The 17642-nt window shown below is 34.2% G+C and overlaps 2 protein-coding genes across 6 annotated transcripts in view; both read left to right on the forward strand.

The window, feature by feature from the left end:
• The window catches only part of LOC107743250 (transketolase-like), a 22914-nt gene extending 15844 nt beyond the window's left edge, over positions 1 to 7070 (forward strand). For all 3 annotated transcript variants that reach the window (XM_016556396.1, XM_016556395.1, XM_016556397.1), the window contains exons 11-14: positions 1855 to 1938; positions 2126 to 2219; positions 3388 to 3510; positions 6426 to 7070. In XM_016556396.1, coding sequence (XP_016411882.1) covers positions 1855 to 1938; positions 2126 to 2219; positions 3388 to 3510; positions 6426 to 6613 — 489 coding nt within the window. In that variant the 3' untranslated portion in view covers positions 6614 to 7070. The remainder of the gene's footprint in view (positions 1 to 1854; positions 1939 to 2125; positions 2220 to 3387; positions 3511 to 6425) is intronic.
• Positions 7071 to 11898: 4828 nt separating this feature from the next.
• The window catches only part of bicd2 (bicaudal D homolog 2 (Drosophila)), a 23482-nt gene continuing 17738 nt past the window's right edge, over positions 11899 to 17642 (forward strand). For all 3 annotated transcript variants that reach the window (XR_001640385.1, XM_016556398.1, XM_016556399.1), the window contains exon 1: positions 11899 to 12389. Coding sequence is in view for 2 of the 3 variants with exons in the window: in XM_016556398.1 (XP_016411884.1) it covers positions 12141 to 12389 (249 nt within the window). In the remaining variant the exon portion in view is untranslated. The remainder of the gene's footprint in view (positions 12390 to 17642) is intronic.

A 17642-nucleotide genomic window follows, 5' to 3' on the forward strand; every position in this document is an offset into this window, starting at 1 on the left:
TTTTTTTTTTTTTTTTTTTTTTTTGAATGGTCACAATTGGCATAAAAGGCAACAAAGATTGCTAAAGTCAACAGATTTTTCTAACAAACTTACTAATATCTGTGTGAAAATAACATAATGATGCCCCCCCCCCCACCATTCTGTAATTTGGCTCTGAATGTCAGCTGAAAATTGTCATTTTGACCCCCCTCTACAAAATAGTGGATTACTCTGTAAATATACATTCATGACATTAAATATTTTGGCTTTCATCGCTATACAAGTTTATATTTCTTCAGAAAAAATATTGAAAACTAAAAAATTTTAGCCAGGGAAGTTTCTGAAATTTGGTTGATTTGACACGGAGTGACCCAGTTTAATTAAGAATTCTTTTAAAATTCCAATTCAATGTATGAATTTTAATGAATTGAGGTAGCAAACAGGATTCAGAATTGCAATTTAAGAAGGTACAATTGAAATTCAAAGAAATGTATATCACTTTGTAACTATAAATGCGAAGTTGGTCAAGACCAACTTAGCATTTATAGTTACAAACTACTAACTAATTATAGTTACAAACTATCTACTGTTCTTCCTCTCTGAAGAAATCTTGCCATGCTTTGTGTAGACTGTTGTTCTTAAAATACCAAAAAATATGCTTTTAAGGTTACAGATGCTCCTGCTAAACAGGCTTCCATGATTTGTCCTGTTTGGACTTTAAGTCTGGACTTTCAGTCTTTTATCACCTATTTCACCAAGTGCTTAACCTGAACACAACTTAATTACACCAATATTAAACCTAGAGAATACAGACAATGGAAAGATAAATAAAAATAATCACAACATTTGGTTTTTCACGGTAGCCTACACAAAAGATATTAAGCCCATAATAACAGGCGTTCACATTATTTTGTAGATATGTCATTTCCAGTGTTGGGAGTAACGCATTACAAAAGTAATAATATTACAGTAGTATATTACTTTTTGCTGTAACACAGTAATATAACGCATTACTAATCAAATTTGGGTAATATTATTACTCGTTACAATCTCAGTAACGCAAGTTACAACAACATATTTTAACTCAAAATTAAGTGGTGAATTTACCAACACCGCAAAACAGCACCAGAGAAAAAAATCCCGCGGGTAAAATAGTTTGTCTATTTCCTGTTGCTGGAATTAGATGGTTGAGATGACTGCAGAGACGGATTCTACATTTGTGAGATGGACACACTCCTGTTATTTTCAGTTCATCGGAGAAAAGGATAAGAATGCATGGTGCAATATGTGCGAAACCAAACTCCCAACATGGAGAAATAGCACGAGTAAAACCTGGAAACACCTAGACTGGTGCCACTAACACTAAGCTATCGGAGAGAGAGCTGCGGGGTCGGAGAAGAGAAAAAAGGCGGCGGACAAGCGCAGACAAGCAACAAAAATTAAGTTTAAATAAAAATAAAAATCTGCGAGATATGCTGCTGAGTTTGGTTCATAGGCTATTTGTGTGGCGCGGCGCTCTACGAAAGTCCAGGGAAAGGAAACCGAGATGACAGAAATAAAGTAAACACATTGCAGTTTCAAATGATTTTCAAAAGACAGTAACTAGTAATATATAATGTATTACATTTTGGAAGTAACTTGCCCAACACTGGTCATTTCCCAGAATGCATTGCATGTGTTTAATTTTTTTTTCAATTGCGATTCAGAACATATCAATTCAGCTTCTTGTTGGGTAGGGCCAGTTCAATTCAAATTCACACTGAAAGCAAGACAATATAATACTATTAACAACTATCAGAAAATATTTTCTTTTCCACTTTTTTCATCATGAGATTTAGCCCTTTTCACATTTCTGTCAATTTTTCTGGACTTAAGGGGGTTTGTTACATCAGGACCACTCGTCCAGAGACTGCAATCATTTACAACAGCAATGAGGACTTCCATGTTGGCCAGGCCAAGGTAAAGCTGTCTCTTAATCACCATTTAATAAAAAATATATTTAAGTCTGAGATGAGATATTAAATAGATTCAAATCAATATCAGAGCAATCATACATTTATTATTGATTTACTTTGTTAAGCTGAGTTATTAATATTATATGAAAATGTATGATAATGTACCATTAATGTATAAATGACCTGATTAGGTGGTGTGCCAGAATAAGGAAGATCAGGTTACAGTGATCGGAGCTGGAATGACCCTCCATGAAGCTCTGGCTGCAGCCGAGCAACTCAAAAAAGGTATAATGAAACAATGCAGAGACTGTAAAATATATATCTCATTCAAAAAGTTTGGCCTCAGTAAAATTTTTTTAATGTTTTTGAAGGATGCCTCTTGCTTACCAAGGCCAAGTAAAAAAAGTAATAATGTGAAATATTATTAGTTATTATAATTTAAAAAGGTTACCTTTTTAAATATATTTTAAAATGTAATTTGTTCCTGTGATGCAAAGCTGAATTTTCAGCATCATTACTCCAGTCTTCAGTGTCACATGATCTTTCAGAAATCATTCCAATATGCTGATTTGTTCAAGAAACATTTCTTATTTATAGTAAATAGAAATCATATGTAACGTTATAAATGTCTTTACTTTGTTTATTGATTATGTTTGGTTAAATATATTAGCTTTATATGAGTCATACCATTATGTTAAATATATATTAGTGTTGTAGTTTTCTAACTGAATAAGGTCTAGTAAATAATTATTTAAAAGTTCATGCAGCAGGTACTACTTCATATCCGTAGCATTGACTTAGAGTTAGTTCACCCAAAAATGAAAATTCTGTCATTAATTACTCACCCTCATGTTGTTCCAAACCCGTAAGACCTTCGTTCATCTTCGGAACACAAATTAAGATATTTTTGATGAAATCCGAGAGCTTTCTGACCCTGCATAGACAGCAACACACATCAGTGGTTCAACCGTAATGTTATGAAGCTACTTTTTTTTGAACAAAGAGAACAAAAATAGCAACTTTATTCAACAAGTTCTTCTCTTCCGTGTCAGTCTCCGTCGTCGTTATTTTTGTTTTCTTTGTGCAAAAAAAAATATTCTCGTAGCTTCGTAAAATTACAGTTGAACCACTGATGTCACATGGACTATTTTAATGTTGTCCTTACTACCTTTCTGGGCTTTGAACGTTTCAGTTGTGTTGTTGTCTATGCAGGGTCAGAAAGCTCTCGGATTTCATTAAAAATATCTTAATTTGTTTTCCAAAGATGACCGACGGTCTTACGGGTTTGGAACGACATGAGGGTGAGTAACTAATGATAGAATTTTCATTTTTGGGTGAACTATCCCTAGATTAACTATCTCCCATACAACATTTCTCATTTGTCCATTTTTGTGATGTGATGTGTGAGCTTAACATAAACTCAGGTATGTGTGCTTTGTGTGTCACTCCCCAGAGAGGATTCACATCAGAGTGATCGATCCTTTCACAATCAAACCCCTGGATGCCAAAACCATCATCGACCATGTGCGTTCCACCAGGGGTCGTGTCATCACGGTTGAGGATCACTATTATGAAGGTGGGTTTCAAGCTTAGAGCACATTATCCCTTGTCTTAAGCACACATTTCAGCCTGGCTGCACATCCAAGTAGCGTGAACAGCAAGTCCAGTCAAGGAGTGATGTATCGGTCTGTGAGGTTGTGGCAGAGTGCAATTGGCTGGCTGGAAGAAACATGATGTGTTGGCAAATTGTCATTGGATCGGGAAGCAAAAGGCATTGTGTTGTCATAATCGGTTGAGTTTTTTGGCTGTGTCTCATTCTGTTCATTCAGGGGGGAAAAAGACAGAGAAGCGGAGGGCTGTCAGGTCTCCTTAAGCAAACGTACGGCCGCGGGGCTTATTGTGACCTAGATAACACAGGCGGCCCTGGACGTGGCATTACTGCCTGCGTGCCAGAGAAGTGAGGCTGGGTGAGAGAGAGAGTTTAACATCCAAAATCATTCTGAAAGCAAACATCCCCTCTGCCCCGGGGGAGAGAATGAGGATCGAGATAGACAGAAAGAACATGTGATCGCAGCAAGGTTGATAGCAGGGGCGTGTAGGGATAAAAAGATATTTGGATCGTCTATCAAAGCATTATGTTTGACATATATGAATTTTAAAAGCAGAACATGGTGCAGAAGGTGAAACAGTGACCTTCATGCACAGGTGAATGGAGATTCATTTTAATATGCTTCTTGCTGATAAAAAGAGCTTAAGATGGTCTGTTTTGCTAGTTTTGGGCACAAACAACTACACCAGCTTGGGAGACCAGCTTAAACCAGTTAAGGCCAGCAAACCACCTTCAACTTCTTTAGCAGTGTTTTAAAATTTTAAACCCTTAAAGGTGGCGTGAACAATTTTAGCTGTTTTTCTAACATCTGCCAGATATTAAAACATTTTTGATCATTGAAATAAAGCTGGACCCCCCCAAACAAAAATTAGAAAGTTTGCATTGCCGACTAACTGAAGTTGAAATTATACTGAATATACTGAATATAATAATAACGGCTAATTTAAAATATTAATAAAAACTATAATAGTATATAGTAAATACTAAAATAACACTTGTTTGGGATCAGTAGGATTTTTTTTCTTAAGGATTTAATATTTAAATTCTATAAGGATGCATTAAATTGATCAGAAGTGACAGTAAAGAACACAAAAATACAAAAGATTTCTATTTTCTATTTCACATAAATGCTGTCCTTTTAAACGCTCTATCGTTTAAACGTTTGAAGAATTCTTTAAAAATATATCAAGGTTTCCGCAAAAATATGAAGAAGCACAACTGCTTTCAACACTGATAATAATAATAAATGTGCAGTAATGGCTGCTAAAATTCAGCTTTGTCATCACGGGAATAACTTACATTTTACTGTATTTTTGATTAAATGAATGCAGCCTTGGTGACCAGAAAATACTTTTATTTTATTTATTTTTTTACATAAAATAAGAAAATAATAAAAATAAAAATAAACTTTTGTCCAATAGTGTATATATCTTCAGATTATTTAGATACTGTATATATTTTGTAGGGCTGGGTATCGAGTTCGATACTTTTTAGGCACCGACCGAATTGCCTCGATACCATCGAGTATCGAAAAACGTCTCGTCGTTCGGTACCAAATTTCGATACCTAAGGAGTTAATCTCATCAACGTCAGTAAGGCGCAGATCGATCAGTGTTTGACATCCGCGAAAGCGATTCGAAAGCGCATGGAGCAGTTTGCTCTTTTTAGCTCTCGTGGCACTGTAATACACCGATCGGTTTGCACTGCACAGTCGGTCCAGGTTAAGTCGAGCACACCTACTAGTTTACCCTGGTTACACTCAGAGATGTGGCGCACACGTGTGGCTGTAGTGTGAATGCGTCCCAGCCCCCTTAGATGTAAAGGCTGATTTATACTTCTGCGTCGGACCTACGCCGTAGCTTACGCATAGACACACACCCATACGCCGTAGCCTGAAGTGCACCTCTCCAAAAATCTAACAGCGCGTCAATTCTACACAGACCACAAGCGCTGTGATTGGTCTGCAAGAACCCCTCCCTCCATATGTACTTGAGTTTTGTGTGTACATATATATAAGCTCGATACCATAGAGCCCCCCCCCCACACACATAACAAATCCCAATTTAACCCCTGCATAAGACAATAAATAAGATTTATATTCCGCTTTTACTCAAAACTCACTTTAAACCACCATCAAGTTTTTGTAATAACTTCCGATTGCCGTGTGTGTTTTGGCCATGTAATGTTGCTGAAATTAAATATGTTATTACCTCTGAGTCAGAGCAGCGATCATGGAAGAGAGAGCACAGGCAGACAGCGCTAGAAACTGCTAATGCTTATCAGTAAATCAGTAGAAAATTTATAGAAATGACGATTCTGTCTGAGCTAGGCGTTTTAAAACAAACACGCACTAGTGTAAATGTAGCTAACAGATGTGTAAACTGAAGACTATTTTAGCTTTATTAAAACTATTTTGCACTGATTTATTGTGTTGGTTACATTTTGTTCCTTTGTGCAGTGGCTTTGAGTCTGTATAAACATCAACAAGCTGAAAAATAAAACCAAAGTTTTTTTTTTAGATAATGTAATCTTGTTCAAATAGATTTCATAAAATTGGTATCGAAAAAAGTATCGTTCAGGAACCGGTATCGAAGTCAAGGTATCGGTATTGGTATCGATATCGAAAATTTTTGAACGATACCCAGCCCTAATATTTTGTTTGCGCGTGTGTGTGTGTGTTTAGATCTTTTTTACATGTTACAAGTAAGACTTTATCAAATTCTTAGTTCCAATATGTGATTTTTTACTGTAATTGGGATATTTCTGACATCATAAAGACAGGCGTGATTTCCCAGGATGCCTATTTCAATGATATCTGCCAAAAAGGGTCATTTTGTGTGAAAATCGGATCATTAACATGTTTACCTGCTGTAATTCCACAGGTGGCCTGGGAGAGGCGGTGTGCTCCGCTATTGTCAATGAGCCCGGCTTCACTTTCCAGCGTCTGGCTGTCGCTCACGTTCCCCGCAGCGGCAAAATGTCCGACCTGTTTAAAATCTACGGCATCGACCGCGACTCCATCGCACAGCTGGTCAGGAAGATGCTCAGCAGCTCGGCCAATGCCAAGTGAACCTGTTCGATTTGCCCCGCCCACTCCACCCAAATCAATCAAATAACCAGCTCCACAAACACTGTAACATGACTCCTCCTCTTCAGATCGTGGCCCCTCCCTCCACCTCGTTCACTGTGAATGACCCCACTGTGAGTATAATAGTAATTCTGTACGTGGTGTACATTTTGAAGTAGCGTTCAGATTCCATTTATTTCCTTACAAATACACTAATATTCAATAGTTTGAGGTAAGAGTTTTATTATTAATACTTTTATTCAGAAAGGATGCATTAAAATGATTGAAAGTGACAGTAAAGCTATAACGTTTCAAATAAATGCTGATCTTTTGAACTGTATATTCGTAATGAAGAAAATGAATCTGCTAAAATACTAAGTAGCACAACTATCGGCAACATTGAAATGTTTCTTGAGCATCAAATCAGCATAGAATGATTTCTGAAGGATCATGTGACACTGAAGACTGGAGTAATGATACTGAAAATTCAGCTTTGCATCACAGGAATAAATTACATTTTAAAATAAATTTTAAAAGAAAAGTGTTCTTTTAAATTGTAATAATATGACAGTTTTTCTGTGTTTTTGATCAAATAAGTGTTTTTGATCAAATAAATGCAGCCTTAGTGAGCCTAAGAGACTTCTTGTAAAAATATAAAAAATTCCTCAGACTTTTGAATACTAGTGTACATACAAATATGCAAACAGGAGCCTTTTTCTAACTCTTTTCCTGTACTGACAGTTTAAAATCAACATGAAACCGCATTTATAACCATTTTTACTTGCATAATGTGACCCAAATAAAACGGGGTTTTCAGCATGAAATATTATAGGCAAGGACATAGATTGTGAAGAGAGTTGAAATATCGCAAAGACAAATATTATGATTTTATGTTGATTTGAAACTCAAAGTTGAAAGGTTAGCGACGCTAAGACGTATTTTACACTATCACCTCAGAAAACATCGATATGCTGTACAACGTGACACTCGTGTTTTTAACTGTCATTTGATAAGACCCAACAATGAAACTGTTTGCGACATTATATTTTAATACTTTTTATATTGTAAATGTGTAGCTATGACTACAGGGCGGGGCTGGATTTCACGGAAACAGATACGTGTGCGAAAAAAAAAACTATTTGATGTTACGTTCGTAGAGTTTAGTCTTAAGAAAAAAGAAACAGATAATCAAATGAGACTGTCTGTAGGGTGCTTCAACTCAAAGTGTTCAGTAAAGTAGTAAATGGTTGTCGTCTGTGAAACTGTTTGTAGTTTGATCTCTGTGTTTACAAAGATGGAGTAGCATTTTGTGGTGTTATGAGCATGAAACATGACCGTTTTCTGGCCAGAGAAGATGGATGAAACCATCAGCGTCACGGGAACATGCTGTTATATCTGAACTATGAACCTACAACAAACACTTCCTCTGTTATTTTTCTATGTATCTCAACAAGTGATTGATTAAAGCCCTCTGCATTTGAGTTTGAGAGATCATGTGTGTTGCCTTTTTTATTCACACTAATAGGGGAGACCGGGGCTTCAGTGGGTTTATTTATTATTATTATTATTATTATTTTTTTTTAAGTCCATTTTTACCATTACTAAACAGGTCATTTAAAACACACACTGGCCACTATTGGGGCATGTTGTCACACTGTAAATTGTCAAGAGAACCTGTTGTATATTCAAACAAATAAGAATGCATTTGTTTGTAAGATGAAAAACTATACTAAACTATACTTTTTATTTTAATTTAAAAACTAACATTTACATAGAATGTATTATACACTGAAAAAATGGTGTAGAAACAATTGTCACTCAGAAATGTATAGAAAACGTAATTACTAATAAACACATTGGATTAAATGTGATTTTTTTTTTTAAGTATTATTTATAGACCTGAGTAATATTTTCTTGTAAACCTCTAATAATCTTTTTTTTTATTTACAACTTCGAAAAATCAATGAAATAATCATTAATCAAAACAATTGATGAAAAAGTCAAATGTAGAAAGTAACAAATAGTAAAACAAGATTAAATCAGAAATTAGATGTTGTGAAATGTACAAAATTAAATCAGATCACAGTAAATTCACATGATAATTGGCTTTGATTTAAAGCTGCTTTGAAACAATATGTATGTGGAAAGCGCTACACAAACTTAATAAATGTGCATGAATGCACAAATGGACACCTGCAAAAGACATCGACAATGATCACAGTTGTATTATAAAAATACAAACAAATAATTTTTTTTATTTATTTTTACTTTCTTACCTCTTAGTGAGCATTAATTTTGCTTCAATCACAGTAACGCCTTGCTTTCCTGTTTAAAAAAACAGGAACAACAGTCTTTCTAGGGTGTTCTTAGAAAATAATCTACTGCAATGCTCTGCAGTAACTCATATGAAAGGTTCCCGACATAATAAAGAAAAAGTTCTCAATTTATTTTTACTTTCTTACTTACCTCTTAGTGAGCATTAATTTTGCTTCAATCACAGTAACGCCTTGCTTTCCTGTTTAAAAAAACAGGAACAACAGTCTTTCTAGGGTGTTCTTAGAAAATAATCTACTGCAATGCTCTGCAGTAACTCATATGAAAGGTTCCCGACATAATAAAGAAAAAGTTCTCACCATAGAGCATTATATTTGCGTATTGCTCCTCTTATGGCAAACACAACGAGGCCAAAGCCACAAGACAGAGTATAAACTGCAAAATAATTGGTAAACTTGGATTATAGCATTATATACTCTGTAACATTTTTTAAATGTTTTTTAAAACAAGACTCTTATGCTCACCAAGACTGCATTTATGAATACAAATACAGTAAAAACTGTAATATTGTGAAATATTATTACAATTTAGAATTTAGAACTGTTTTCTATTTGAATATTTTTTTTAACATTTTATTTATTCCTGTGATCAAAGCAGAATTTTCAGCATCATTACCCCAGTCTTCAGTGTCACATGATCCTTCAGAAATCATTCTAATATGCTGATTTGCTGCTCAGGAAACAAGGAAGAGGCACAACAAAGAAACCTTGATGTCTCTGTTAGGAAGTTGTGAGGTTAACATACCATGGTAAGACCTGAGATGAAGGATGGTCACTAAGAAAGCCATACAATAACCCCAGACAACATCTGTAGCAAAAAAAAGGTATTTAATAACAAACCAGTTTTCATATTAATCAAATGGTGTGATGGAAGAAAGGGCAAGCAGTCTGAACACAGTAAAATTACCTTTCCAGTGGTAAGGTTGACCCTTACATCTTACAGTGTGTGCTGGCAAACCTGTTAAAAATGTTAAATGCTCAACAAAACCTGTTCCATCAAATTTGTAACTGTTATATGTGGCATTTTTGGCATTTTGCAATTTTCTGATTCATTTAATATCGTAAGTTTGAATAAAACATCTTACCAAAGGATGCACCAACACATTCAAAGACTACTGTGAAGAACACAGCAAGAACTGACGGCACCACGATGGCTGGAAAACATGAAGATGTTGATAAATGACTGACTCAAAGATTGATTGATCATGTGTATAGAGGAACTTAAAAACACTTCAAATATACACTTCAAACTTTTGAACCCTTTGAAATAACTTTTTTGAAAGTGTGTTTTTCTCATGTGTAAGGCTTTATGGATAAAATTTAGAGAAGAATGGACGTAAATAATGGTTTTTAAAGGGGTCATATGACGTTGCTAAAAAACATTAAAGTCTGAAGACCCACTACTGTTCATAGGATGATTTATGCATATACTGGAACACACAAAAAAAATTTCTTACAGTAAAATGGCCTGTAGAGTAACAGTCCACAGCCCAGGCCAAAGCAGATAGAGAAGAAATGGTAAAATTTATCTGTAGGAAAAGTATATAACAATGAATGAATGAATGAGTGAATGAATGAATGAATGAATAAATAAATACTGTACAACTTTCAGTTTCGATTTAAAATCTGATCTGCAAACTTACAGTGGTTGTAAACATCCAAAGCACCCTAAAGACAGAATTGTACAGCAACTGAACATGCAGTATTGAATTACATCTTTCTTAGTAATGAGAGAGCGCTAAATAAGAACTTACCATTGGGATGATAGTTCACCTTGGAGATATTAAACGCTCATTCTGCTACTTCCTCTTTTGATTCAAGCGTGTCAGCCTTCAACCTTGACAGATAATAATGATGAGCTGGCATGAATAAAGTACAGTATATTTTCACTTTCAGATTGATGGGTAAAACCAGTTTTGTGGTTTGAATGCCCTTTAATCAAATGCTTTCTGTTCTATTCCATACAGTTGTGGTGGTGACACAAAAGGAAACCCCAGTTTTTTCAGTCAACTGAAAACAAAATGATAGACAATTAAGTTTCAAATGTTGAGCAGGGCTTTTCAGACTGGCTCCATGAGGTGTGACGGTGGACTACAGAAAAAGATACATTTTATAAAGTATACAAATGTGGCAACAACTATTATTATTGCTATTACTATAATAATAATAATAATAATAATAAAGTATTATTCAAAGTAAATATTTTCCAGATAATATTTTAATAATGTATTTTGGTTTTAATACAATGACAATAAAAATAAAAGCCTATTGTTTAATTTATTAAGAAACAATGTTTTCTTTATAATATACAAAAAAATATAAAAAAGTAAAATAATAATAATAATAATAAATATTATTAAATAATACTATTGCTATTATACTATTATTATTATTTTTAATTTAGGAAAACAATGTGTTGTCTTCTTAATATATGAAAAAGTAATAAAAACGAACATAATAATAATAATAATAATAATAATAAAACAAAGTACATGTTTTCCAGATAATATTTTAAGAATTTATTTTTATTTCAATGGCAATAAAAAAAACTATTATTTAATTTAAAATTACAATATTTATAATTATTCACTTATTTTTCACGTTTTTAATTAATTAAATTTTTTTACAAAGTATAAATAGGTCTTTTTACATAAACATAGGATATATCTATTTTATATTTTAAAAAAGAAGTCCCTGATTTTTAAAACTTTGAAACTAGTTCTCACAACCTAAAATATTTCCATCAGCAGATGGAAGCATTGAGCAACAGTTGGAGTTGAATTTGCCATTCAGTCGATGGACCATCTGTGCATCCTGTGTTGCCTTCGTGTACAGAACACAAAGCATTATGGGTCTTGTAGTCTAGCACAGCCCTAATTCAACGCATGCAAATGTGAATGGAACTACATTACCCATAAAACAGGAGAGACAAAATCACTTCGTATTCCTGCTGGATGATCTCACAGCAAACCGAGTCCCCCTCCTAATCTCAGGAATGACATCCGAACGAGAAGAAATCATGGAGTTATACATTGAAACATGGGGAATAAGTTTGCAAAATTGAATTTGAACTTTCACATTAAGAATAGTGCATCCAATAAACTGCATACACTTCAGATTGGTGATCAACTTCATGGTTGAGAAAGAGGAATCAACGGGCTCGGTCCGTTATCGCCTGTGTTAGAGTGTGCCGGGTGATGGCAAACATGTCCGGGGAAGAGGACGGGTGTCCCGAGGCGCTGCTGGTCTCCGAGGTCGGGCCCAACTGGCTCCGCGCGGAGAACGAGCGCCTGACGCGGGAACTGAGCGAGACGAGCCGCGAGAAGATCCAGGCGGCGGAATACGGGCTCGCGGTGCTGGAGGAGAACCAGCAGCTCAAACAGCGCTTCGAGGAGCTGGAGAGCGAATATGAGAGCGTCAGACAAGAGCTGGACCAGCTCAGAGAGGTCAGACCAAATCATACAAGAATGTTACAATGTTGCGACTTGTTTTAAATGTAACGGTTTGTTGTTGCGCGCAGCGGCTCACAAAAGGAAATGTTTATCAGTCTGTGTCTCCACCCATTGTCACTCATTTTCTGTACTTTCATTGTTCTTCAGCTTGTACTTTACAAAAAGTGCCAGAGATAATAAAAAAAAATAGGAAGAAATATCAATAAATTTGCTGATATTTTGCTAGTTTGAGGTGCTCGTTATCGGTCGATAGACAGCTTTGTCAGCAGAAATATAGGACCTAGGTATAGCCTAGTGTAAAATTACGCAAAACAAGTGTTAATTTAATCATTTATGGACAGTTAATATTATAGTTTTTTTGTTGTTGAAATCAAATACATAAACCATCGAATATTATTTAATTCAGATCTTGTTTTACAAATGACGCTTGACAATAAAATATTCATTTAAAATCGTCCGCAAAACGTAACTTTTTGAGTTGATATATGCTTGATGATACAGAGTAGATTACATCAGCGTTCAAATTACAAAGGTGGAATGCTAATTGTTAGCTATAAAGATATAAAATAGCCATTCAGTTTAAACTGTACCATGTAGTGACCTGTTCAGATTGTATTATAATTATTGTGCATGTAGGATTTATGGTCTTAAATAAATGTGACTAGATGGAATATACTTTTAATAGTTAATTTGTCACAATTCATTGTTGTTGTTGATAAAATATTCTTAATGCATATAATTGTTTGTTGTAGTCTAGTCAGTGATTAAGTTCTTTTTATTGTGTCGGGGAAAAAAATCAGTTTTGCATATCTTTATTGGAGATGGAAAAAAAATCAACATTGGTAGACATCTAGAATCAGAAATATTCTGTCAGTACCAATTATGTAAATGTCATTGATTGTTTATAGCTGTACACAAGCATATGCTAAGGCTCAGTTCAATAAAGTTACATTTATTGTAGAATTTGAAACAATTCTTGGTTTCATCACAATAACCTAAAAAAAAGACCACAGGATAGCCTGCCTGCTATATAGAAAAGCAGGATATTCATTTTACAATTAGAGGAGATTTATGAATATATGTAAAGTCAATAAATCCTTAATTTATTTAATATCTCATGTTGTACGTTCAGCATTCTAGTATATAGACAAGTGTGAATAGACCATTTGTGTGTTGTTGATCAGAGGCTGAAGGTGAAACAATTACAAGAAGTGAGAAAACAAGTGGACTAGACGTTTATTCCTGATACAACATTCTGAAATAAACCTAGACTGGAATGTAGGCTGTATATGAATTGTTAGACCTAAATAAACTCAAGTTTTGAATGTGTTCTCAGCACCTCTGAACAACTCTTTCTCTCTCGCCTACAACTTCCTGTCAACACAAACATGCATCAAAGCTCAGACATTAATCCTGATTGTTAGAAATGTAGTTTATTTAGAGCTCTTCTTGGTTCTGTATTTACTTCCTTCAACTCTAATCTTTTCTGCACGACTAAATAGAGGACGGCGTCTTCGTCATGTAGTAAGAAGATCTGGGAAGAAATCGGGCTAAAAAAAGCGCCTCGGTCTTGACTCATGTCCACTGCCTAGACTGATCTCACACTAATGGTGTCAGCAAGGGGCTTCAGCTGGAAGCAGTTAACTCTTATACAAATGCTTTTGTGTATCATTTCAAGCTGCTAGACTTCTGTAGGTCAATGCATGAAATCAGATTAGTAGGCAGATTATCTTGCATGAGTCATTTTATTAACAAAAACCATTCGAACTTATTAATACATTAATCAGCCTAGATGTAGCTAGAATCATAATTTTCAGGGTGATTAATTGTTAAAATGCTTAGGTTAATATTTTCATACTTATAAGTAGGCCCTGTTACTATTTATTTATTTGTTTATGTATGTTTTTATTTAAGTTTCTTTATATACTTTTTAATTTTTCCTAATTTTCCTTTTTTGTTTAATATTTATTATTAAAATGTGTGTGTGTGTTTGTGTGTGTGTATATATATATATATATATAGATTTCAGATTTTAGGTTAATATTTAGAAACAATTAGTTCCTGTTACTAGTCACAATTTATTTGTTTGTTTACATTAATTTTGAAATTAAATTTGTTCATTTATTTCAATCTAGGTTTATTTATTAAAATGTATTTATTAATTTAATATTTATTATTAATAAAATGTATATTGGTATTATTCTAATTATTAATATGTATATTATTATTACTAGGTTAACATTTAAAAATAATTAGGGCCTGTTATTAGTCACCATTTATTTATTTATTATTATTAATAATATGTATATTATTTGTATTATTCTAATTATTAATATGTATATTATTATTACCAGGTTAACATTTAAATATAATTAGGGCCTGTTATTAGTCACTATTTATTTATTATTATTATTATTTACTTTTTTCCATTTTTACCTTCACTAATTCATTTTAATTGTGGTCCTGTAGTGTGGCAAAACATTTTTAAAAGTTGTTTTTCCACATCACGGTAAAGAGAGGGTACGAAACCATGAGAGAGTGCACACGCAGGACACGTTAAGATAGGTGTGATCAAGACTCAGACACGCTGGATCAGACGGGGGGTGAGGTGAGAAGAGGAGAAGAGCTAATCCCTTCCAAGTACATCAGATCTGCTCTCTCACCTGTTTGAACTCCGCCACACACACACACACACACACGCACACACACACGTGTTAACTCATTCTCAAAACACTCTGTAAGCATAGTAAGACACAGTCTTGGTGAGATTAGTGTTCCTTATTCGAGATGACAATAAGATCTGTTTCTAGGTTAAGTCAATATGACCACAGAGAGAGATCTAAATATTTTGGCCAGAAAAAAAATATTTTTGCCTGCTTTCAGTTTAAGAAATAGTGTTTACACTACAGCTCCAATCTAGAGTTTTATATGCATTATGCAAATTAGTTAATTATCCTATTGACATGGTGTATATTATGTACACTACCATTAAAAAGTTTATTTTTAGGAAGATGTCTTAATGTTTTTGAAATGTCTCTTATGCTCACCAAGGCTGCAATTATTTGATCAAAATGCAGTGACATTATGAAAAATGATTACAATTTATATTAACTGTTTTCTATTGAATATATTTTAAAATGTAATTAATTAATGTGATGCAAAGCTGCATTTTCATCATCATCATTCCAGTCTTCAGTGTCACATGATCCTTCAGAAATCATTCTAATATGCTGATTTGTTGCTCAAGAAACATTTCTTATTATTATATCAGTGTTGAAACTGCTTAATATTTTTGTGGAAACTGTGACACATTTTCATACAAACAGCATTTATTTGAAATAGAAATCTTTGGTAACATTATCAATGTCTTTACTATTACTTTTGATCAAATTGATTCTGAATAAAAATATTCATTTATTTTAAAAAGACGAGATTGTAGGTATAAGCATGTATTTTACTTTAGTAATACAATAATCACTGAAAGTAATGCCATGAATGGCCAATATGGATACCATATCCAATATATTGTACATTGTGTACTATTTCTAAAAATAAAAAATATAAATCTTTTGATGTTGAATATTGGGTGTGCTGAAAGAGCGCTAAACCCATCACAGTCATATGTCAAATAAACAGTGGCAAATGTTTGGGTTTAGATTTTGTGTCCTAACCAGGATGAAATAGTTTGTCAGCTGTTCAGAAAGGGTTTAAAACTTAAAAGAAGGGTAAAAGTTAGTCTCCTTCAACAAGAGGGATCAGAATAGAGCCTCCAGCAGTGTGGTGGGTCCACAGTTGTGCAGGGGTGGGACTCCCTCGCCATAGACTTGATACAGCCTATCTACAGACTGGTGTGGTTTATAGGGCTTGTGACTATTTAAAGAAGCAGAAGTAAATATTTGAGGTTTCTTAAGCCTAGTGAGGGAAAAACAGCAGTTTGCTAAATGGAATGTTGTTTTTGATCAAGATTTGTAACTCTGATTAAACATATTTGATGTTCTACAGTTCTACAGTGTAAATGCGTATTTCCACCAGATAATCGTGATAAGGTCAAGCGATGAAAATGTGTATTTACTCTAACACATTGAGCTGTAGTGCTCATGAGGGTGACAGAGGTTTGAGTCCATCTTGTAACACTTCCTAGTTGCTGTATTTGCCAAGTTATTACTTCTAGATGGACACAAATTGTGATAAGGTCTACATTGTACAGCCAGTTGTAGACAGATAACACTACGTAGGCCTAATTATTTAAATATGTGCTTTTATTCACTAATCTTTTACTGTATTACCATATTTTGATGAAATGTAGCATTGGGTTAAAATTGCATTGTTGAGAGAAAAAAAAACACAAATAAGTCACATTGGTGACTAAATAACATTTTGTTATTATGTTCAGAACTAATGTAAAATATCAGTAAATAAAACAAAACATTTACAAACATCCCTAAACTGTATGTAAAAACCAAACAAACTTTTGGTTAGGTGCTTAATACGCTTATCAGGTGCTTCTATCTGAATTCCTTTTTTCTCCCCATAATTTTGTTTTCTGTAACTTATGAGAAACTTATGCTACACAACAACGATGTAGTCAAAAACGGAAAAGTTTTTCCCTTGCGTTTCTAAAAAGTTTCACATATACACGTCAATGTTTTCAAAACGATTCGCGTTTACACATATTTGCGAAAAGGCCAGAAACGCTGTATTACGTATGCCAGGCCAGTAGTTGGCGCTGTCACCTTGTTAGTAAACAGTACCTGTAGGGAAGTGACAATTATATGTTGTATATGATGCGTCTCCACTGTTGTTTGTAATATTGGTGAAGTAAATCCACAATTTGCTGAAGAAGCGTTATCAAACTCTTGAGCAGCAACAACAGTACCATGTACTCCGCCATTGTTGTGTATGTTTTTTCACGCTTGCCTTTAAGTACTGCGCATGTCTACATACCTAACACGTACTACGCACGTGCATGACGTCACCGTTTTCAAAGATTCCCGTATGGACCCTTTTCACAAGACTGTGATGTTTAACGGTCATCAGCATCGTAAATCCTCGAAAGTTTTTCATATTTGTATTTTTTTTTAAATGTATGTACATTTATAACACTATTCTTTGTATTGTATCACCTTTGCATCAAATTACAACAAAACAGTTAACGCTAATGCGAGGTGTTTCTAATGCAGCGTCTATGGGAGGGATGGTAAATTTGACATCGTTCTCTCTTCTGACTGCCGTTATCAGTCTCTCTCA

Source organism: Sinocyclocheilus rhinocerous, unplaced genomic scaffold, assembly GCF_001515625.1.
Source record: "Sinocyclocheilus rhinocerous isolate Xijiao unplaced genomic scaffold, SAMN03320098_v1.1 scaffold227, whole genome shotgun sequence".
In the NCBI taxonomy this organism is placed as follows: Eukaryota; Metazoa; Chordata; class Actinopteri; order Cypriniformes; family Cyprinidae; genus Sinocyclocheilus; species Sinocyclocheilus rhinocerous.